General features: G+C 36.2%; 1 protein-coding gene across 1 annotated transcript in view; it reads left to right on the top strand.

The window, feature by feature from the left end:
- SEMA3E (semaphorin 3E) overlaps positions 1-21,414 on the top strand; it is a 275,421-nt gene that overhangs the window by 235,501 nt on the left and 18,506 nt on the right. Inside the window, exons 12-16 of the mRNA XM_027539839.1 lie at positions 1,169-1,260; positions 5,372-5,413; positions 7,082-7,248; positions 12,003-12,070; positions 13,606-13,745. Of these exons, the coding sequence (XP_027395640.1) occupies positions 1,169-1,260; positions 5,372-5,413; positions 7,082-7,248; positions 12,003-12,070; positions 13,606-13,745 (509 nt within the window). The remainder of the gene's footprint in view (positions 1-1,168; positions 1,261-5,371; positions 5,414-7,081; positions 7,249-12,002; positions 12,071-13,605; positions 13,746-21,414) is intronic.

The raw sequence follows: 21,414 nt of genomic DNA, 5'->3' as shown, positions 1-21,414 counted from the left end.
CAGGAATAATAAAAACGAGGTAGGATTTTAAAATGTAGGTATAAATTTATAAAATTATTTATAATTATATAAACTAAATGATTAGTACAGGAGGACTCATTACACCATTCTCTCTATAGGGTATACTTGAAATTTTTATTGAAAGTGTATATAACAAGATTTGTGGTTACTGGAGGTGAGTGGTGGGAGAACTAGATGAAGGTTGTCAAAGATACATCTTTTTAATTATGAGATAAATAAGTACTAAGGATATAATATACACCATGACTAATATAGTTAACAGTGCTGTATGTTATAATGAAGCTTTTTAAGAGAGTAAACCCTAAGAGTTCTCATCACAAGGGAAAAAAAGCTATTTTGTATGATGGATGTTCACTAAACTTATTGTGGTATTATTTCATGATGTATGCGCTCAGTCATGTCTGACTCTGCTACCCCATGGACTATATGGAATTCTCTAGGCCAGAATACTGGAATAGGTAGCCTTTCCCTTCTCCAGGGGATCTTCCCAACCCAAAGATTGAACCCAGGTCTCCCGCATTGCAGGCGGATTCTTTACCAGCTGAGCCACAAGAGAAGCCCATGATGTATATAGGTCAAATAATTATGCTGTATTCCTTAAAATTATACAGTGTTGTATGTCATTTATATCTCATTAAAATTGGAAGGAAAAATGTATATGTATAAATATAAATATATTTATTCTGTTTATATATCAATATGTCAAGATTTCCATTGTGTGTTGCTTGAAAGGTTCCATAAGATCAAAGGTATAGTTTCTTACCAGGATGTAGCTTTAGGTAAAAAATATTCTTTCATCATACATCACAGAAAAAGCTAGAATAATTTTCTATTTGTCTATTTCATTAATTCCAAAAGACATCTTGATTTCTGAACCTTTAATTGGGTTTTTGAATCAAATTGTTGGAAAATACTTATATATTATTTGGTCTTATTCTTTGACCAGGTACACAAAATTGATTTTTTTTGCTAATTTAAAATATGAATATATAAATAGCCATATTGTTTTAACTGGCAATGATTAAATATTTTATACATCTAGATTTCAAATCTTATTTAAATTTATAATCTTTCCATGGTTTTTAATTGTTTGAAAACCAGATTGTTACAAAGCTTCTGGATTATCTCTTCTTTTATTTTCTTATAGATAATGGAATTGTGCTGAAAGTAATCACGATTTACAACCAAGAAACAGAATCAATGGAAGAAGTAATTCTAGAAGAACTTCAGATATTCAAGGTATTTTTAGTGAAACATATAGCCAACATTTATGTATTGTAGATAATCGCAAGTGAATTATAAATAGGAAAAACATTACATCAGTTGTTTTTTTCCCCTAATCAGTATGTTGTAAATTCAGAGTACTCTGAAGTGAAGAATGATTTATAATTCTGGTACATCTATTTCGTTATCATAGACTATTCACTATTCAGATAAAGAGGCCAGTATTTACCATCATGAAAAGAATTTCATTATATGAAGTGGGATATAAAATGACCTTTATCCCACAAATGAATTCTAGAATCATTATTACAGTCATCATCTTAAGCAAAATACTATCAATAAAAGCAATTAAAAAAAATAGCAGCAGGTTTCATATTGTTTCAGGTGAAACAATATGAACCTGTCCACAGGTTTCACGACATGTTGGCATTGTCGTGGGATAAGTAGATTGCCTTTTTATCGCATGCAGTTTACACAGAGAATTTGCTAAAAGAAAAATGCAAAATGATAACGGAAATATTAAGCATGACAAAACAGTTGTGTATATTGTCTCTCTTTTTTACACACACACATACACACCCATATACACACAGTAAGTCTTAGCATATATAGCATAACTGCTCTTTGAACACTGAATTAATTAGTAATCATTGCTCCTGGGGAGATGCACACTGCAGTCCATAGGGTCACGAGAATCCGACACGACTGAGCAACTGAAAAACAAAGAGGAGATACAACATTAGGTTCCTGAGAGTCTCTAGTCGCAGCATTTTTGTCAGCTGATTGATATGTAAACTTGTTTTATTTGTGTTTCTTTTTAAAGACACCTTATTTAGTATATGTTGTTGTTGTCTAGTCGCTCAGTTGTGTCCAACTCTTTTGCCAACCCATGGACTGTAGCTTGCTAGACTCCTCTGTCTATGAAATTTCCCCAGCAAGAATACTGGAGTGGGTTGACATTTCCTTGTCCAGAGAATCTTTCTGACCCAGGGATCAACCCATATCTCCTGCACCGCAGGTGGATTCTTTACCACTGAGCCAACCAGGACTATCCTATTGATTAATTAAAATTGAAGTGAAGTGAAGTCGTTCAGTCGTGTCCGACTCTTTGCAACCCCATGGACTGTAGCCTACAATGCTCCTCCGTCCATGGGATTATCCAGGCAAGAGAACTGGAGTGGGTTGCCACTAATAGCTCCTGCCTGAACAAGGCTTATTTAAAACACATATTTATTTCATAAGGCACATTTCAGCCTTTTGGAACTTAGGAACACAACACTTCAACACTAAGCTTAGTTTAGTTTAGTTTAGTTCAGTCGCTCAGTCGTGTCCGACTCTTTGCGACCCCATGAATTGCAGCACACCAGGCCTCCCTGTCCATCATCATCTCCCGGAGTTCACTCAAACTCACGTCCATCGAGTTGGTGATGCCATCCAGCCATCTCATCCTCTGTCATCCCCTTCTCCTCCTGCCCACAATCCCTCCCAGCATCAGAGTCTTTTCCAATCAGTCAACTCTTCGCATGAGGTGGCCAAAGTACTGGAGTTTCAGCTTTAGCATCATTCCTTCCAAAGAACACCCAGGGCTGATCTCCTTTAGAATGGACTGGTTGGATCTCCTTGCAGTCCAAGGGACTCTCAAGAGTCTTCTCCAACACCACACTATGCTTGGGGGCCTTTTAAACAGCAAATCATTAACAAAAAGGACACAAATAAAAATATGGTACTAAATGGAACATGAAGATACTTGTTTACCGTATGAGAGTTGAAACAAGAAGGCAGGGTATACCTTGATCAACCTCAGCTGGGAATGTACATTTTGGGCAGCTCAGATTTTTTTTTTTTTTTTTGCCGTTCTGAGCATGTGAAAGGCAGCAAAATACCAAAAGCATTGATATTGGGGTTGCAAATAAGTTTTAGCAAGTAAGCAAATGTGCAAGATCACAATATGTAATAATGAAGATTGTGTATATGTAATGAATGTGCACAAAAATATTTTTGATGAAAACAGTGTATTTCACCTTAGCTGTTCAGATTAGATTCCTCATAGCTTCACACAAAGTTAACGACATTCTTATCTCAACCAGAGCAGCTGTTGTTTAGTCGCTCAGCTGTGTCTGACTCTTGTGTGACCCCATGGACTGTAGCCCTCCAGGCTTCTCTGTCCATGGGAGTTTCCGGGCAAGAATACTGGAGTGGATTGCCATTTCTTTCTACAGGTTATCTTCCTGACCCAGGAATCAACCCCATGTCTTGGCATCTCCTGCCTTGCAGGTGGATTCTTTTACTGCTAAGCCACTGGAGAATCCCCAGAGCAGCAATATTTTTGTTTATTTTGCATATTGAGCCTCTATAAAATTTCATTTCATGTCAGGACTCACAGATCTCATATTAAGGGCATTCATTGTAACAATGTCTTGTTCACATAAATCCTTAAGCAACATTGTTTTTTGAATGAATAAATGCATGCATATGCTTTCCTTGTGACTCAGCAGTAGAGAATCTGCCTGCCAGTGCAGGAGCTGTGACTTCCATCCCTGGGTTGAGAAGATTCCCTGGAGAAGGAAATGACAACCCACTCCAGTATTCTTGCCTGAGAAATCCCATGGACAGAGGAGCCTGACAGACTACAGTCTATGGGGTCTCAAAGAGTCGGCACGACTTAGTGACTAAAAAACAACATGTGAATAAAGCGTTCTGTAGTTTAAAATATTTAAAATTTTAACATAGGTGATCAAATTTTTCTCTTTCAAAAAATAACTATTTGAAGGGTAATTATCCATTAATTATCCAGGATTGTATCCCACATGCCTATGACTTCTCCAGTCACAGAAATGGCTGAGTTTGTGATGTCCTTAGAAATATTCTTGTCTTAATCACCACCCCAAGTATTGTACAGAAGTGCTCAAAACTACTCTGTAGATTGTCCTTCCTCTGGTGCAGTTCCAAGACAGTGTTGATGATAATGCACATTTTTCAGAGCATTCTGGATTAGTGGAGATTGACAGAAAAATATTTTGTTTTGTTGTTGTACAGTCACTAAGTCATGTCCAACTCTTTGCCACCCCATGGACTGCAGCACGGTCGGCTTCCCTGTCCTTTACTATCTCCCAGAGTTTGCTCAAACTCATGTCCATTGAGTCAGTGATGCCATCCAACCATCTCATCCTCTGTTGCCCCTTCTCCTCTTGCCCTCTATCTTTCCCATTATCAGAATCTTTTCCAGTGAGTCAGCTGTTTGCATCAGGTGGCCAAAGTACTGGGCCTTCAGCTTCAGCATCAGTCCTTCCAATGAATATTCAGTGTTGATTTCTTTTAGGATTGGTTGGTTTGATCTCCTTGCAGTCCAAGGGACTGTCAAGAGTCCTCTAGCACCGTAATTTGAAAGCATCAATTCTTTGGCACTTAGCTTTCTTTACGGTAGAACTCTCACATCTGTGAGAAAAAGCTATGGTTATAGCTTTGACTATATGGACCTTTGTTGGCAAAGTAACCTTTCTGCTTTTTAATATGCTGTCTAGGTTTGTCATAGCTTTATCATCTAAGGAGCAAGCGTCTTAATGGCAGAAAGAGAAGAGGAACTAAAAAGCCTCTTGATAAGGGTGAAAGAGAAGAGTAAAAAACTTGACTTAAAACTCAACATTCAAAAAGCTAAGAAAGATCATAGTATTTTATTTAGGCCTGAGTTAAAACAATTAAAGATCACATGGTTTATTGGTAATAAGACCTATTCAAAGATATAACTGTTCTCCTTTTAATGGTTCAACTTTCTTTATAAGAAATAGCACTCTGACTTTATTATTTAAAGATAATTGATTTCCAAAACATGAGTAATACTCAAATGCAAATACAAAAATTATAATGCAGAGACAAACTGAAAGATAATTAGATTATTCACTACTTTTCTCATTTATATTTTGTCCTACACTATTAGAAAATATTTTTTGAAAGAAATTGTATTTTATTTAATTGTATTTTCCTTTTGATTTACTAAAATGAAAGCTATATACTGCGTGACAGAGAACCACTCACATACCTAATATTATTTCAGTTAATTTATAACCATACTAAGGTATGTTTCTATATTTTTATTCCTAAATATGAAAGTTTTTTTTTAATTTTTCAGGATCCAGTTCCTATTATTTCTATGGAGATTTCATCAAAGAGAGTAAGTTCTATAGGTGTCTCTGTGTGTGCATTCTATGTATCAGATAAGGTCAAAAGATAGAAAGCTTAGGTAGGTGTTCTTATATGTTAACAAGTTACAGCTTTATTCTGACAGAAATACATAATGATTTACAGGTAGATAATAGATTTCTTCATATTCTGTTTCTAGAAAAATAGACAAGAATAGATTTACCTGTACAACCATAATAGAACATTATTCCATGTTTTTTTTGCTAATATTTTTGCAAAAAATCATAGTAATGATACTACAAGAGAGTGTACAATGAAAAATAAACCTCCTTTCCACTTTACTGGAGCAAGTTTCTGGTGTAACTTTAAGAGTAGCTATTACATATATTGCCTCATTTATTTATAAGTAACCTTTTATGTTAAGGCAGATAAGGACATATGAGGTTATTGTTCTGTTACTTATACTTTTTATTTACTAACATATCTTACAGTTTATTCCACATCATTCCATGTATATATCTGTGTCACTTTGCTAAATGTTATATGTCAATGTGCACTGTTGGTGGGAATGTAAATTAGTGTAGCCACCATGAAAAGCAGTATGGAGGTTACTCAAAAAATTAAAAATAGAACTGCCATATGATCTAGCAGTTTTACTTCTGGGTATCTATCCTAAGGAAACAAAAACACTAATTCAGAAAGATACATACACCCCCATGTTCATTTAAGGTTTATTTATAATAGCCAAGACATGGAGATGAACTAAGCATCCATCTATGAATGACTGGATAAATAAATTGTACACATACACATGTACACACACACATACACAATGGAGTGTTAGTCAGCCATAAAAAAGAAGGAAATTCTGCCATTTTCAGTAACATGAAAGGATTTTGCAGGCATTATGCCAAGTGAAATATGTCCAAGAAAGACAAATACCATATAATATATCATTTATATGTGAACTGTTTAAAAACAACAACAAAACAGGCTCATAGATACAGAGAACAGATCTGTGGTTGCCAGAGGCAAGGGCTACATGAAATGAGTGTAGGTTATTAAAATGTATAAACTTTTAGTTATAAAATAGGTAAGTCCTGGTGATGTAATGTACAGCATGATGATTATAGTTAACAATACTGTTTTACGTATTTGAAAGCTTCTGAGAGTAGATCTTAAAAGTTTTCATCACAAAAAAATATTTATAGATGTGTAGTATGAGATAAGGGAGATTAACTAGAATGATTGTGACCATTTCACAATATATACAAGTACCAAATAATTATGTTGTACATCTAAGACTAATATAATGTTATATGTCAATTGTATCCATTAAAAATGCAAAAAAAATACCTTTTCACTCTCCTTTTGGACAGTCCTGTAGACTTTTTAAAAAGATCTACAATGTTAGATGACAAGAGTCTTTCTACTTTGATAATGAATGAAAGTATAGTCAACTTAAGACATTTGTCAGCCTCACTATAGCACTTTTGTCCTTCAGGCATACGAGTCTGTAAAAGTATTTCAGATCTTGGAGAAAACCAAAGTGTTAGTGTTCCATCATCAGTCCTGAGTAACTGTAGTTATTTACATGAATATTCACAGAGATGATTACATAGGAACGTGAAAATGTAAGAACTCAGTGCGAATTCTGTCCATTTCTGCTAGTGGCCTCTCTCTTCCTTGATGTCTGTAGCAACAGCTCTATATTGGATCTGCTTCTGCTGTGGCCCAAGTCCGATTCCACCAGTGTGACATGTATGGAAGTGCTTGTGCAGACTGCTGCCTGGCTCGAGACCCTTACTGCGCCTGGGATGGCATCTCCTGCTCTCGGTATTACCCAACAGGCACACATGCAAAACGGTGAGACAGTTCTTCCATGGAACCTTTCCCTTATTTAGAAAAAACTAATACTATTCTTTTTTGTCACTTTCTTTCTGTACCCATTCCATGAAAATAACCTGCTTTTCTTTTTTTTCAAGTGATTTTCCATTTATTCTAAAGTAACTTGGTTTTTTGTTTTTATTTTGGAGTATAGTGATTTAACAATGTTGTGTTTGTTTTAGGTGTACAGCAACTTGATTCAGGTATTCATAGATATATCCCTTCTTTTTCAGATTCTTTTCCCGTAGAGGTTATTACAGAGTATTGAGAAGAATTCCCTGTGTTATAGAGTAGGTCTTTGTTGATTATTTTATATATAGTGGTGTGTATATGTTAATCCCAAACTCCTAATCATCATAGTCTTAATTTGTTCTTAATATAAACTTTGAAAACTTCACTTTTTCTGAAAAATAACTTCCATTGACTATTGTGTAGATACAGGCTGAGCTTGCTTTCTGGGGTTTTATTTTTCTTCCATGTTTGAATCAACTGTTTTCCCTCCTGAAACTTTTGCTGCAAGACATGAAACCAGTTTAGATAAACTTAAAATGTGGAAATAGCAAGTAAACCCACATATGAGGATTTCAAAGACTTAAAAAGGAAAATAAATAAATTCTAAAATACATCCTGCCTTTGCCCTATGTTCTCCTGACCAGCTGGTTTTCATTTATTTCATTTTGAAAGTGAATATTTTAACTCCTAGGCAAATATATGACCTGTGTAATTAATGAAATGTGCGATTTAATTCAACACAAATGAAAGGTACTTAAAGACCTCCAAACTCTAATATGTACATTTCAGTGGGGTCATTGCCACTAGTTAGAGAAGGTAAATCCTAGAATTCTTTGAACAGATCTTATGGTACAGAAAGCATTTTGAAGAATAAGAATCTTTCTTAACTCAAGTGATAAGAAATTATGCATTCTTTGGGGAAAAAATAAAGGAAAATATTTTTATTATAGAATAAGGAATTATCTTCTCTTGATAAAGTGGCTAAAGATAATATAAAGCAAAGATATGAAACCATATACAGTTTCTCTGCTGAAAGCAACTTTTATTAATTTCATTTACTATTGCTCTTTTACTTTGAGCACCTTTTTTCAAAATCTAATTTAATCCAATTTAATATAATTATTATTTTTATAAATTCACATAAATAGTAGAATCCATTTTAAAAAATTAGTCACTAATTCAAACTTTTATTAATTTGACCTTACCTAAATTAACATTCCAATGAGTAAATAAAGGATATATTAAGGAGATAGTAAAAGATGCTTTGAGAGGACATTTATGAGCTAAATAATGTATCAACTGTGCTGAAGAATTGAGTGAGTCAGCTGATTTTCTATCCATGTTTATTGATATTGAAAATCAGTTCTTGAAGAATACAGCTGTGTTACTAATTGAAAATATTAATTTATGCTTTTTTCACTCATTCAGTCTATTTTTGTACTATGTTTGAGGGGTAGGAGGAAACAATCCCAGTACCCTGTCCATAGGAAAATAGAACTGGAAGTGAAGAATAGAATTGTAAATGAGGGTGATAGCTCACCACTGAGCACTTACTATGTATAAGGCACCAGACTAAGTGCAATACACATAACACATTATTTGATTCTCAGAATAATTCAACATTTGAGTTCAATCTTGAAGGCAAGGATATAAGGAGGTTCCAGTTAAAGAGAATTAATTGTTTCTACAGAGACACAGAAAAATGCTCTGAGAAAACCATGTATTTCCATAGGTTAGATTTGATGTAGTAGAATCTAAGGGCAGAAAGGTAATTATACCAAAAATAATAACATTAATTATCCTAATGCTTTTAGCAGCAACAAAATATTTATAAGCCTTGCATCAAATACTTAATGAATTACAAGCTTTTTATTAGGCATGCAGCATTTATGATGAATTTAACTAAGAAGTTTCCATAGCTAAGTATTTCCTGGTATATGGTGCCTCTTGTAAAAGTGTATATTCATAGTTTTTTTTATGGTGTTTTATAGGGTGGACAAAAGAGTTCTTTAGGGAAGTTAAATGAATGGGCAAAATCATAGACAGGAAGTAGTGAGATGGTGGAATCAGGAGCCATGCTCATGAATGAATTAGTTCAGTTCAGTGACATGAAATGCAGATCTTTTAGCAGTGTCAGATTCTTTGAAACCATCACCCACCCCTGGAGGAGAACGTTTTGGATAAGTTCCAGCACATAAAGTTTGCTTTTATAGCAGATCATTTTTGCTTCAGACTTGACTAGCAGTAGAAATTGAAAACTGGTCATTAAAATAAGTACTCTTCTGTTCACAAAGTGAAAATGAGTCAACAGAGGAAAAGCATCAATTCACACTCCAAACCACTTGTTTAAAATAGTCTTCCAAAGTACACTATAATTTATAGAGCTAGGTCTTTTTCTTCCCCCTTGCTCTTGTATTTTGTCTTGTTTCCAGCATTCTCTTGAAAAGTTTCCAAGAGGTAAGAGATATTAGAAAAATACGTGACTTTGAGAGCTTAGCCTTTCTAATATTCCTGATCCTAATACCTTCTTTTTTAAATGCTGAAATAAAGGACAGCTATACTAGGATAGTATAAAATGAACTGAAGTCTTGTTGGAGAATGTGATATCTATATTTTTAAATGCATATATCCAATGATTTTAAACAAAATTTTTGCACACTTACCCACAGTACTTACCTAGAATTAGCTGGTTTTAATTCCTTTTCTCCTCACATTACTTGCATAATAAGTATGATACAATATCCTTGCTGCAACATGTAAACTATTTCTCATTTCATTAATTTATTCCTGTTTCATTATGCACTATTGCTCAGCAGACCTGAGATTCCCAATATCAAAGCAACACTCAGTGAAGTGAGGAATTAACAACAGCCATTTAAATGTCATCCAGAGCTTCTATCAGTTGCATAATAGAAGTACACACTAGCATAAAACAATATAGAAGCATAAAACCTTTAATTTTTGCTCCCCTTTTGTCAGTTTCTATTTTTGGTTTAGCTCTATGGAATGATTCATATGGCAGTTTTAATCTTAACTTCATAAAATCTCAGGTCTTTGAGTAAGGTTTTCTGATCAACAGTCTGATTCTTTTAAATAGACTTTAAAAATTGCTTTTGCACTCAGACCATTACCCTAAAAATTGACTGGAAATATTCATCTGTCTTAGCATTTAATATAAGGAAACACTCAAAAGATTAAGTATTGAGTTCTTAACTAAGATCTGAACTCATTTATGAGAAAGCACTCCATTTCTTGATAACATTCCAGTATCACTGGTGGCCATGAGGAAAACTTAGAATGAAAAAAAAAAAAAAAATGAGACTGGAAATTAAGTGTCAGTCAGCCCAGCTTCCTTTACAAAAGAGGGCACACTGAACCAGGAAAGACCAGGGATGCATATAAGATCGTGCAGAATTTGAGTAGTAACATTGGGATTTGAACCTGGTTCCCTTTTCCAAATTTGACCATTGCATATGGTAAAACCATCTCTTTGTCACTTGGGAAGTTTTACCATCTCGCTCTGGAATAAAAGTTCTGTTCTGCCTTCTGGTTTCCCCTCAGTGTTGAAGAAATGCCATGATTAGAGAAGCAAGTGGTATTTTATAGCTTTACGTAATATTTCTGTTTCCATCTCAAACTTGTTAATATGCTGAAGATCTTAATTTTAGCATTCCAGTACTAATAAGGATAAATTCCATTATTTAATTCCTGAGAAAGATGCCTACAAATTGGAAACATGGTATATATTCTAGAGGATGTTCTTGGTGGTTCATTGGTAAAGAATCTGCCTGACAATGTGAGGAGACATCTTCCCTGGGTTGGGAAGATCCCTTGAAGAAGGAAATGAATACTTCAGTATTCTTGCCTGGGAAATCCCAGACAGAGGAGCCTGTATGGCTACAGTCCACGGGGTTGCAAAGAGCTGGACATGACTTAGCAACTAAATAGCAACAAGAACAACATATATTCTGGAATTCTTTCTCCATGGATAAAGACTATTATTATTTGTCAATCATATGTCTAATCAACCAGAAATATGAAAATATACTGGAAGTATATTTACCTGTTAGAGGCAAATTAAGGAAAAATACAGTATTTCCTGAGGCCCACTATTATGTAAGACATTCTGTTAAATATGTAATGCACCATCCCATTTAATAGAGGCATATACTTTTTACATATTATAACTGAATAAAAGGGTAAATTGAGTATATTCTCAGTTTATTTTATTAACAATCACATTGATCATGATTGCTGTAGAACAAAATATTTGGATCCATATAGCTTTACATAATGCACTTAAATATATATGGGAATTTTATCCATTTTTTACTCAAATAGGTAATCTGCCTCAAGTCTCACTGTCTTTATCTGCACATAGCCTTTACCACCCAAGATACTCATTTAAAACCAGAAGACTTCCCTGTTGAACTAAATTCCTAATGAAATGTAAAGAGAACTTTTTTAGATTATTGTTTCAGGATCCATAATTCAAACTCATATGACCATTTAAAAAACAGTTTTATATAGATCTTATCCATTGAATAACATTCAGTGGAAACATGGAAAACTATGAAACTTGGATTTTATCCTTGTTTTGTATGACTGATCAATTTTTTCAGTAGCAGAATACTACTTGAAACTTTAATGAGGTTGGCAATATTTTAAAGTCTGGAAAATTGAAATCCGAACATCTCCTAAATGCATTTACTTTCTTTCAGGCGATTCCGCAGACAAGATGTTCGGCATGGGAATGCAGCTCAGCAGTGCTTTGGACAGCAGTTTGTCGGTAATCCATAGAAAATCAGTTGCCGTGGGTATTTAGAGTGGGCATTGAAGATAGAATGCAAACCTCTTTCAAAGGGTCCTTGTTTTATTTGTGATTGATATATACTAGAATAATGTTCCTGAGAATATTCTGTGTAGTTAAAATTTTATGGATTATAAATTTTCTTAGTTTGGAAACATTTTTATATAGCCGCAAGCATTATTGTTAGACCTCAAAAAGAGGACACTTACAACAGAAATGTTGTGTACTTTAAGTGGCAAATGCCATAGTAATTTGCAGGATTTATCTCACCAGCTCAACCCTGGGAATATGTTCACTGTGGTTTTATAACTTAATTTTATCAAGAGTGATCTAACTTGAATCAGGTTACCTAGTGAGCTTTGGATAGAAGAAAGTGAAGTACTTTGACTCTTTCACTAGAATAGAGTAAGCCCAGAACTGGGGTTCGTGGTCCAGACATGCATTTCTGACGAAAGGTAGTGGGTGGCTCAATATGTAAAGAAAGAGAAAATGTCAGCTTTAGGCAAATGTAAGGAAGTCAAACAAGACAGAAAACCACTGACCTGTCTCTTCACACTGTGATGGTAGTTGGTGAGCAGACTGTGCTCCTGATGATTGAGAGACCAGAGCTGCTTATACACAGGTCCAGAGATTGTGGTCCAGGATCAGTTTGCTAGTCCCCAGACTGGCTGAGGATTTGGTGCAAAATGTAAGCCTCTGAGAATATTGGTTAGAGAAAGGTGGGATTCTAATTTTAGAGAAACTCAGGGATCTGTTTTGAAAGCGTGAAGGACTCAGACATAGGAAAAAAGCCTGGTATCTAGTATTGAATGTGATCTTGGTTAAAACAACTAAAAATAAATCCACTGGCTTTGATTCTCCACTGCAGTTAGGTATACTTGTCTGTATGCATTTTGGGTTTCAGGTTCAAAGAGAGCCTTTCTGGGCCAAAGTGCACATTATAATCAAGTAGCTCTGGTTCACAAAGTCTTTGGTTCAGTTTCATGTGTTTTTCTTCCCATAGTATCTGGATAAGTGCAATCCATTGTCAAGATATCACTCACACTTGTGTTTATATAGAGCCATATCTCCTAGATTTCTGCTTTCTGCTTCTGTGTGTAGCCTTGAGTTTGAGTCCTATGCCGTGTTTGATTTTTGGTGCTCACCTTCTCTTGCCTACTTTATCAATGGATGTTGTCACTGATTTCCTATTAATTTAACACTGACATACCTTCTAACTGTTCTGACCCATCTTTTGTAATCAAATTCCTGGTTACTTCTTTCTCACCTCATAGTCTGCTGTGCCTTTTTATTGTCTAAATTTTAGTATGCCACTGTTTCTAAATAACTCATGTATATGACCTTGTATATATATTAGCAGTAAACAATAAAACCTATTCACTTTGCTATAGGGATCTGAATAAGGACTCATTTAAAAATATTATGTAAAGTTTAAAAATAAAATAAAATTAGAAAAAAAATTATTTACCAGTAAAATAAAATTCTCAAAGCTGACGTTAACATTTATGTTACAGGGGATGCTTTGGATAAAACTGAAGAGAGATTGGCCTATGGCATAGAGAATAACAGTACTTTGCTGGAATGTACCCCACGATCTTTACAAGCAAAAGTTATCTGGTTTGTACAGAAAGGACGTGATGCAAGAAAAGAGGAGGTAATTCATAGCTGCACTTCACTCAAGAGTGACTTGCGTATAGTGCATGATTAGTAAATAGATTATGATTTATGTGAGTACTGAAAATTAAAGCCTTTGTACTGTACCTGCTTTTTATTATGTGCGATTTAGATGCATTGGAGAAGGAAATGGCAACCCACTCCAGTGTTCTTGCCTGGAGAATCCCAGGGACGGGGGAGCCTGGTGGGCTGCTGTCTATGGGGTCGCACAGAGTCGGTCATGACTGAAGCCACTTAGCAGCAGCAGATTCATATAAATATATATGTGTATCAGTGTGCCGCTGCAACTAAGTTGCTTTAGTCATGTCCGACTCTGTGTGACCCCATAGATGGCAGCCCACCAGTCTCCCCCGTCCCTGGGATTCTCCAGGCAAGAACACTGGAGTGGGTTGTCATTTCCTTCTCCAGTGCATAAAAGTGAAAAGTGAAAATGAAGTCGCTCAGTCGTGTCTGACTCCTAGCGACCCCGTGGACTGCAGCCTACTAGGCTCCTCTGTCCGTGGGATTTTCCAGGCAAGAGTACTGGAGTGGGGTGCCATTGCCTTCTCCGTGTATCCATATAGGTATATATATATGTGTGTGTGTGTGTGTGTGCCTGTGTGCTAAGTTGCTTCAATCATGTTTGACTCTTTGCGACCCTATGGACTGTAGCCTGCCAGGCTACTCTGTCCATGGGGATTCTCCAAGCAAGAATACTGGAGTGGGTTGCCATTTCCTCCTCCAGGGTATCTTCCCGACCCAGGGATCGAACCCGTTTCCCTTATGTCTACCTGCATTGGCAGGTGGGTTCTTTACCACTGGCACCACCTGGGAAGCCCACATGTATGTGTATAAAGATTCTAAAATACATATACACATAGCTTTTTATATACATATGTATTTATATACATATAAAAACAAATGTTGTATATATATATATATATGTATATATATATATAATTTGGAACCTAGACTTAGATTTTTTACTAAGGAAGTGCTCATTGTCTCATGATTTTAGTGTTGTTCTGTCAAAATGATGTCTCAAATTGTATTGCCCAAGGCAGTATTTTAGAAATAGCAAAGTTAAATACTGTTATTACATATATCTTAGATATATGGATAAGAGAATGAAAACAACAGCAGCAACATTAAAGCAGTTGATATAGTTATTAAGTCACACATGAGACAGCTGCTGTGAAGTTCCAATGTTGCCTACTGGGAACAACAACAAAAAGGATATAAGTTCTTTTGTCCTTCTAAGCAGGTTTGGTAGTGGAAATTATATTTATTACAGGTATCTAGATATTGACAAATGAACAAATCAGACTGCTTTTATAGATGGAAGAAATGTTGTTGTGCAGTCACTCAGACATGTCCAACTCTTTGTGACCCCATGGATTGCAGCACAGCAGTCCTCCCTGTCCCTCAACATATCCTGGAGCTTGCTCACACTCATGTCCATTGAGTCGGTAATGCCATCCGACCATCTCATCCTCTGTTGTCCCGTTCTCTTTCTGCCTTCAATCTTTCCCAGCATCAGGGTCTTTTCTAATGAGATGGATCTTGGCATCAGGTGGCCAAGGTATTGGACTTTCAGCATCAGCATCAGTCCTTTCAATGAATATTCAGGACTGATTTCCATTAGGATTGACTGTTTGATCTCCTTGCAGTCCAAGGGACTCTCAAGAGTCTTCTCCAACACCACAGTTCAAAAGCATCAATTCTTCGGCACTCAGCCTTCTTTATGGTCCAACTCTCACATCCATACGTGACTAATGGAAAAACCAGAGCTTTGACTAGTTGGACCTTTGTTGGCAAAATAATGTTTCTGCTTATTAATATTCTGTTTAGGTTTGTCAAAGCTTTTCTTCCAAGGAGCACGCATCTTTTAATTTCATGGCTGCAGTCACCATCTGCAGTGATTTTGGAGCCCAAGAAAATAAAATCTGTCACTGTTTCCATTGTTTCCAATTCTATTTGTCATGAAGTGATCGGACTGGATGCCATGATCTTAGTTTCTGAATGTTGAGTTTAAACCAGCTTTTTCACTCTCTTCTTTCACCTTCATCAAGAGGCTCTTTAGTTCCTCTTTGTTTTCTGCATTACCGTTGATGTCATCTGCATATCTGACATTATTGATATTTCTCCCAGCAATCTTGATTCTAGCTTGTGCTTCATCCAGCCCACCATTTTGCATGATGTACTGTGCATATAGTTAAATAAGCAGGGTGACACTATACAACCTTGACGTACTCCTTTCCCAATTTTGAACCAGTCCGTTGTTCATGTCTGGTTCTAACTTTTGCTTCTTGACCTGCATACAGGTTTCTCAGGAGGCAGGTCAGGTGGTTTGGTATTCCCATCTCTTGAAGAATTTTCCAGAGTTTGTTGTGATCCACACAGTCAAAATCTTTAGCATAGTCAATGAAACAGAAATAGACGTATTTCTGGAATTCTTTTGCTTTTTCGATGATAAAGTGGATGTCAGCTCTGCCTTTTCTAAATCCACTTTGAACATCTATAAGTTCTAGGTTCAAGTATTGTTGAAGCCTGGCTTGGAGAATTTTAAGCATTACTTTGCTAGAATGTGAGATGATTGCAATTGTGAGTAGTTTGAACATTTTTTGGTATTGCCTTTCTTTGGGATTGGAATGAAAACTGACCTTTTCCAATCCTTTGGTCACTGCTGAGTTTTCCAAATTTGCTGGCATATTGAGTGAAGCACTTTCACAGCATCATCTTTTAGGGTTTGAAATAGCTTAGCTATTTCAGAAATAGCTCAGCTGTTTCAGAATTCCATCACCTACACGAGCTTCTTTCATGGTGATGCTTCCTAAGACCCACTTGACTTCACACTCCGGGATATCTGGCTCTAGGTGACTGATCTCACCCTCGTGGTTATCTGGGTCATTAAGATCTTTTTTGTGTAGTTCTTCTGTGTATTCTTGCCACCTTTTCTTAATATCTTCTGTTAGGTCCATACTATTTCTGTCCTTTATTGTGCACATCTTTGCATGAAATGTTCCCTTGGAATCTCTAATTTTCTTGAATAGATTTCTAGTCTTTCCCATTCTATTGTTTTCCTGTATTTCTTTGCATTGATAACTTAGGAAGGCTTTCTTATCTCTCTGCTATTCTTTGGAACTCTGCATTCAGATGGATATATCTTTCTTTTTCTCCTTTGCCTTTCATTTTTCTTCTTTTCTCAGCTGTCTGTAATGGAAGAATAGGTACTATTTAAAACACATATACAGAAACAGTCTTGAGGCAGTCACTGGACAGATGAATGTAGGTCTAGGTTGCTGGCTGTATGTAGGAAAAGATCTAGCTAGGGTGTGAAGCAGATAAATCCTGGAGAAGACAGATAAATATTGTTGATGTTGATGTGAGCTTTGAACTCAATTTTAACAACAAAAAAAAGATGGTATTTAAAAGCAGAAAATAGAATAAAAACTGGTTATATTAAAGGGAGATAGATCTTGGTGAATATTGAAGAAATGGTCCTTAGTAAAGAGGTTACAAGTTAAATTGGGTTAAGAAATTTTAGAGACCTGCCTTAGGACACAGAGGACAGCTGATAAGTATTCATCAGATAGTGAATCCGGGAAGTCTCCACCTCATTTGATAATGAAAACCAAACATTTGTCATTGGAAGTGTAAACGGCTGATTCTATGTGTAGATCACAAAGACATTTTTTGCCTCTTTCCCCCCTAGCCTGTTGTGAAACTTAAAAACATGTTTTTTGTTTAGAATCAGACAGTACATTCTGGGAGATGACTAAATGTGTAAATCCCAGGAGCTTCAACTTAATATAGGCTACTTAGAAATAACATAGAAAGGCAATCAGGGGAGGAGAATTCTCCTAAATTTTTCATGACATTGTAAGAATAAACACGTGTCCAAAAGTGATACAGCATATTGCAATGGAATAAATTATTAATGTAGTGCTAAGGTGTTTTCCATTCCATACATCTGTGATAAAACTGGCTTTTGAGTTTTGTCATAACTCACTTGGCAGGAGAGGGCCTGGGAATAGTCTATTGTTCCTCCAGTTGAATGACTTCAGAAGACAGTGAAGTAATTCTTTCATCAGTAGTCTTCTTCACTCAGTATGTTCTGTTTCTGATTTTGAACTCACTGTAATCCACCTCATTTGGAAATCTTTACCAAGTCATTTTGACATGCTGTATCCAGCAGTGTTCAATTTTAAGTTTCTTTCTCAGACTGTTAATATAATGTACTTCTTTCCCCAAAATTTTGGTCCCTATTTTCAACTAAATTCAAATTTCCCTGATATATTTACTGATATTTGAAATTTTGAGTTTACTCTATGCATTATGGGCTTCCCTGGTGGCTCAGACAGTAAAGAATCTGCCTGCAATGTGGGAGAACTTAAGTTTAATCCCTGGGTCAGGAATATCCCCTGGAGAAGGGAATGGCTACCTACTCCACTATTCTTGCCTGTAGAATCCCATGGACAGAGGAGCCTGGTGGGCTCCAGTTCACGGGGTTGCAAAGAGTCAGATATGATTACGTAACTAACACTTTTCCTTTCACGATGCATTATAAGTTGTATTATAATCGGATAGTGCTTGGTTCCTATAGATACAGTGATATATATTGATTTATTCCTAATCTGAAACAAAACACACAGTTGCTAACTTCATCAAAAGCTAAGTGCGTGTTGTGTACCCAGAGCAAACTGACTCTGTGTGTGTATTCTTTCAGTTTTTTAGAGTCCGTTTATAGTTGTTTTAGAGTTTAGAGTTTGAACATTTTTTCATTTATTGTAGTTTCTATGAAACAAATAAGGTAAGTTTATCATTAAATCTTGACCATTGTAAAGGATGTTTAAGGTCACCAGGTCCAGTTCTTATCTCATGTGGGAATACTTTTTAGAGTATCCTTGACAGTGGCCAATAAGGCTCATCCTTGATAATGCAAGCCACAGTCAGACCATAGCCTTTGTAAAATTTTTGATTGTCATGTCCTTCTATTGAAATGAAATTTTTGAGTCTGGAATCCGCTTATAAGTCCACTCTCAACCCTCTTAAGTGGTCCAGAAACCACATATTCGGGTGGATAACATTTTTTATCAAATGAATCTGTAGAAATGCTCCATAATAACCAGATGCCTAGAAAAAATCTAGCAGTTTAGTTATCTAGTTTACAAATTGGATTACTTCATTTCTTTCAAATATGTACTTTATAGTTTCCTGCTTCCTTAAATAACATATATGAAATGTAAACTACACATTTTATAATTCCAGAAATGTTTATGGAAAGCCTAATTTGTAAGTCCTTCATAAGGGAGCATTTTCCCTTGGCTTGATGACCTGGTTAATTATGGTGTGTGTGTCCATTATAATTATATTTTGGGGGAGAAAACTTCATAGAAGGGATTTGAGAGATGAGGCTTTTTTTCATGTTTATCTACTACACCTAGGAACTGGGGTTGGCACCTTGCCTTATTATTCCCATATCTCACAGCTGCCATTGAGATACAGAATGTTTAATCACTTTCCTAGTTACTCTCAGCTAGTGAAGTAGATTCATATCCAGGTCTGTTAGTTTTTTCTACTAAATTACACAACCTTCTGAAATCAGAATTCTAAATGCAGTTTCACATGCTCTGGGATAAACATGGAGCAAATGGGAAAAAATTCATATTTTTTCCAACAATGTACAGTGGAGTATGTCACTGTAGCTTTCGTGGCAGAGGTACTATTCCCATGTTTAGAAGTCTGAGAACCTGCCAATAATTTAAACAGTTCCCACTGATACCAGAAATCATTATTATACAGTTCATGAAAGTGAAAGTGTTACTCCCTTAGTAGTGTCTGACTCTTTGTGACCCTGTGGTCTGTCCGTGGAATTCTCCAGGCACGAATACTGGAATGGCTTGCCATTCCCTTCTCCAGGGGGTCTTCCTGACCCAGGGATTGACCTTCGTCTCTGGCATTGCAGGCAGATTCCTTATTATGTGAAATACCAGGGACACCCTATAAATGCACCTCTTTTATTGTGACTTTGTGGACTGTAGCCTGCCAGGCTCCTCTGTCCATGGAATTCTCCAAGAAAGAAAACTGGAGTAAGTCATCATTCCCTTCTCCAGGGAATCTTCCTAACCCATGGATCGAACGCGTGTCTCCTGCATTGCAAGCAGATTCTTTACTGTCTGAGATACAATGCATACATCAGTGCATTTCCAGTGTCAAACTGCCTTTTCAGGATTTTACTGTATGCCAGTGGGTAGAAGAAAGACTCTATAAAAATAAGTGTGCTGTATCATTTGAGCCTGTGTAGATATAAAACTCAGAACTGTCTAACTCATTTCCTTGTTTTTAACTAAAATAATGTTCTATTCATTTATTTGAAATTTATTTAATGAGCACCTATTATGTCCTTCTTTCATGGAATTTATACTCTGGAGCACAGAGAAAGATAGTAATAATAATTATATAACTAAATAAGAACACTATTTAATCTGTCAGATGATGGTAAGGAGAAAAATACAAGAGAGGGTACTTGAAGGGAAGGTTGAGAAGGCCATGGTAAGAAGTTCACCAACAAGGTGACACTTGGAAATGACTTGAAAGAGGTGAGGTTGTAGGCCATATGACAGGGTTGGATAACAGCTTTCTTGACACTGGGAAAGCATGTGCAAAGGCCCTGCTTTATTGGGAGGGCCGCTGATGTATCCAGAGAACCTAAGAGCAGAGGGCAGCTTGGCTGGAGGGGAAACAGCAGTAAGGAAACTAATAAGCTGAGTCAAAAAGTGAGATGAAGGGCCAGCTCATGAGGGATTTGTAGATCCTGGTAAAGGACTTTGGTTTTTGCTCTGACTTCAAAAGAAAGCCATGAGGTAGTTTTCAACAGAGCTGTGATATGATCAAAATTTGATTTTGAACAGATGACTTTGGTTATTGTATTAAGACTATAGTATGTGGGGGTAGGGTGAAGGTCAAAGCAGGCTATCATTGAGGTAGGAACAGGCATCTTTATGTTCAGTGACACAAGTGTCCACGTGCCCTTAAGCTGCAGTGCCAAAGGGTGGGCAAGTGGCCTCCCCATACACATGATAGCAAACGCTTCACATACGCTCTTTGCTGTCATTGAAAACCAGAAAGGCTATTTAACATCTCACATGGAATACTTTTTAACCTTCTATTCTCCTCCCTGTTTATGTGTCTAAATTTAGTGTTCTGGTTCAACAAATACTCACTCAGAGCCTACTTTACTAGCTGATGAACAAATCATAGTTTTAGCCTTTTTGAAGCCTATAGTCTTATAGTGAATATAACAGTGTGAACAGATAATTATATTGTATTTGTTACAGTATATTATACAATATAATATCTTTTCCCCTATTTGTGAATTCAGAGGAAAAGAAAAGTGTCTCAACTAATAGGTCAGGAATGGAGGTGTCATGAGGGGCAGTTAGGAAAACATTCAAGGCAGAGGTGACATCTGAGCCCTATGTTAATGCATAAGTAGAAACCAACTAACAGGGAGACTGGTATAAGCATACGTGCTGGAGAGGAGACACAAAACAGTTGATGTAGATCTGTGGCGGACATGAGAATGCAAAAGTGAGTAGATCTATCAAGGGACCATTTCACTTTATCTATAAGCCAATGAGAAAGCCTTAGACAGACTATTTAGATAC

This window comes from Bos indicus x Bos taurus, chromosome 4 (genome assembly GCF_003369695.1).
Source record: "Bos indicus x Bos taurus breed Angus x Brahman F1 hybrid chromosome 4, Bos_hybrid_MaternalHap_v2.0, whole genome shotgun sequence".
NCBI classification, from domain to species: domain Eukaryota; kingdom Metazoa; phylum Chordata; class Mammalia; order Artiodactyla; family Bovidae; genus Bos; species Bos indicus x Bos taurus.
This window is presented reverse-complemented; position numbering and strand designations above follow the sequence as displayed.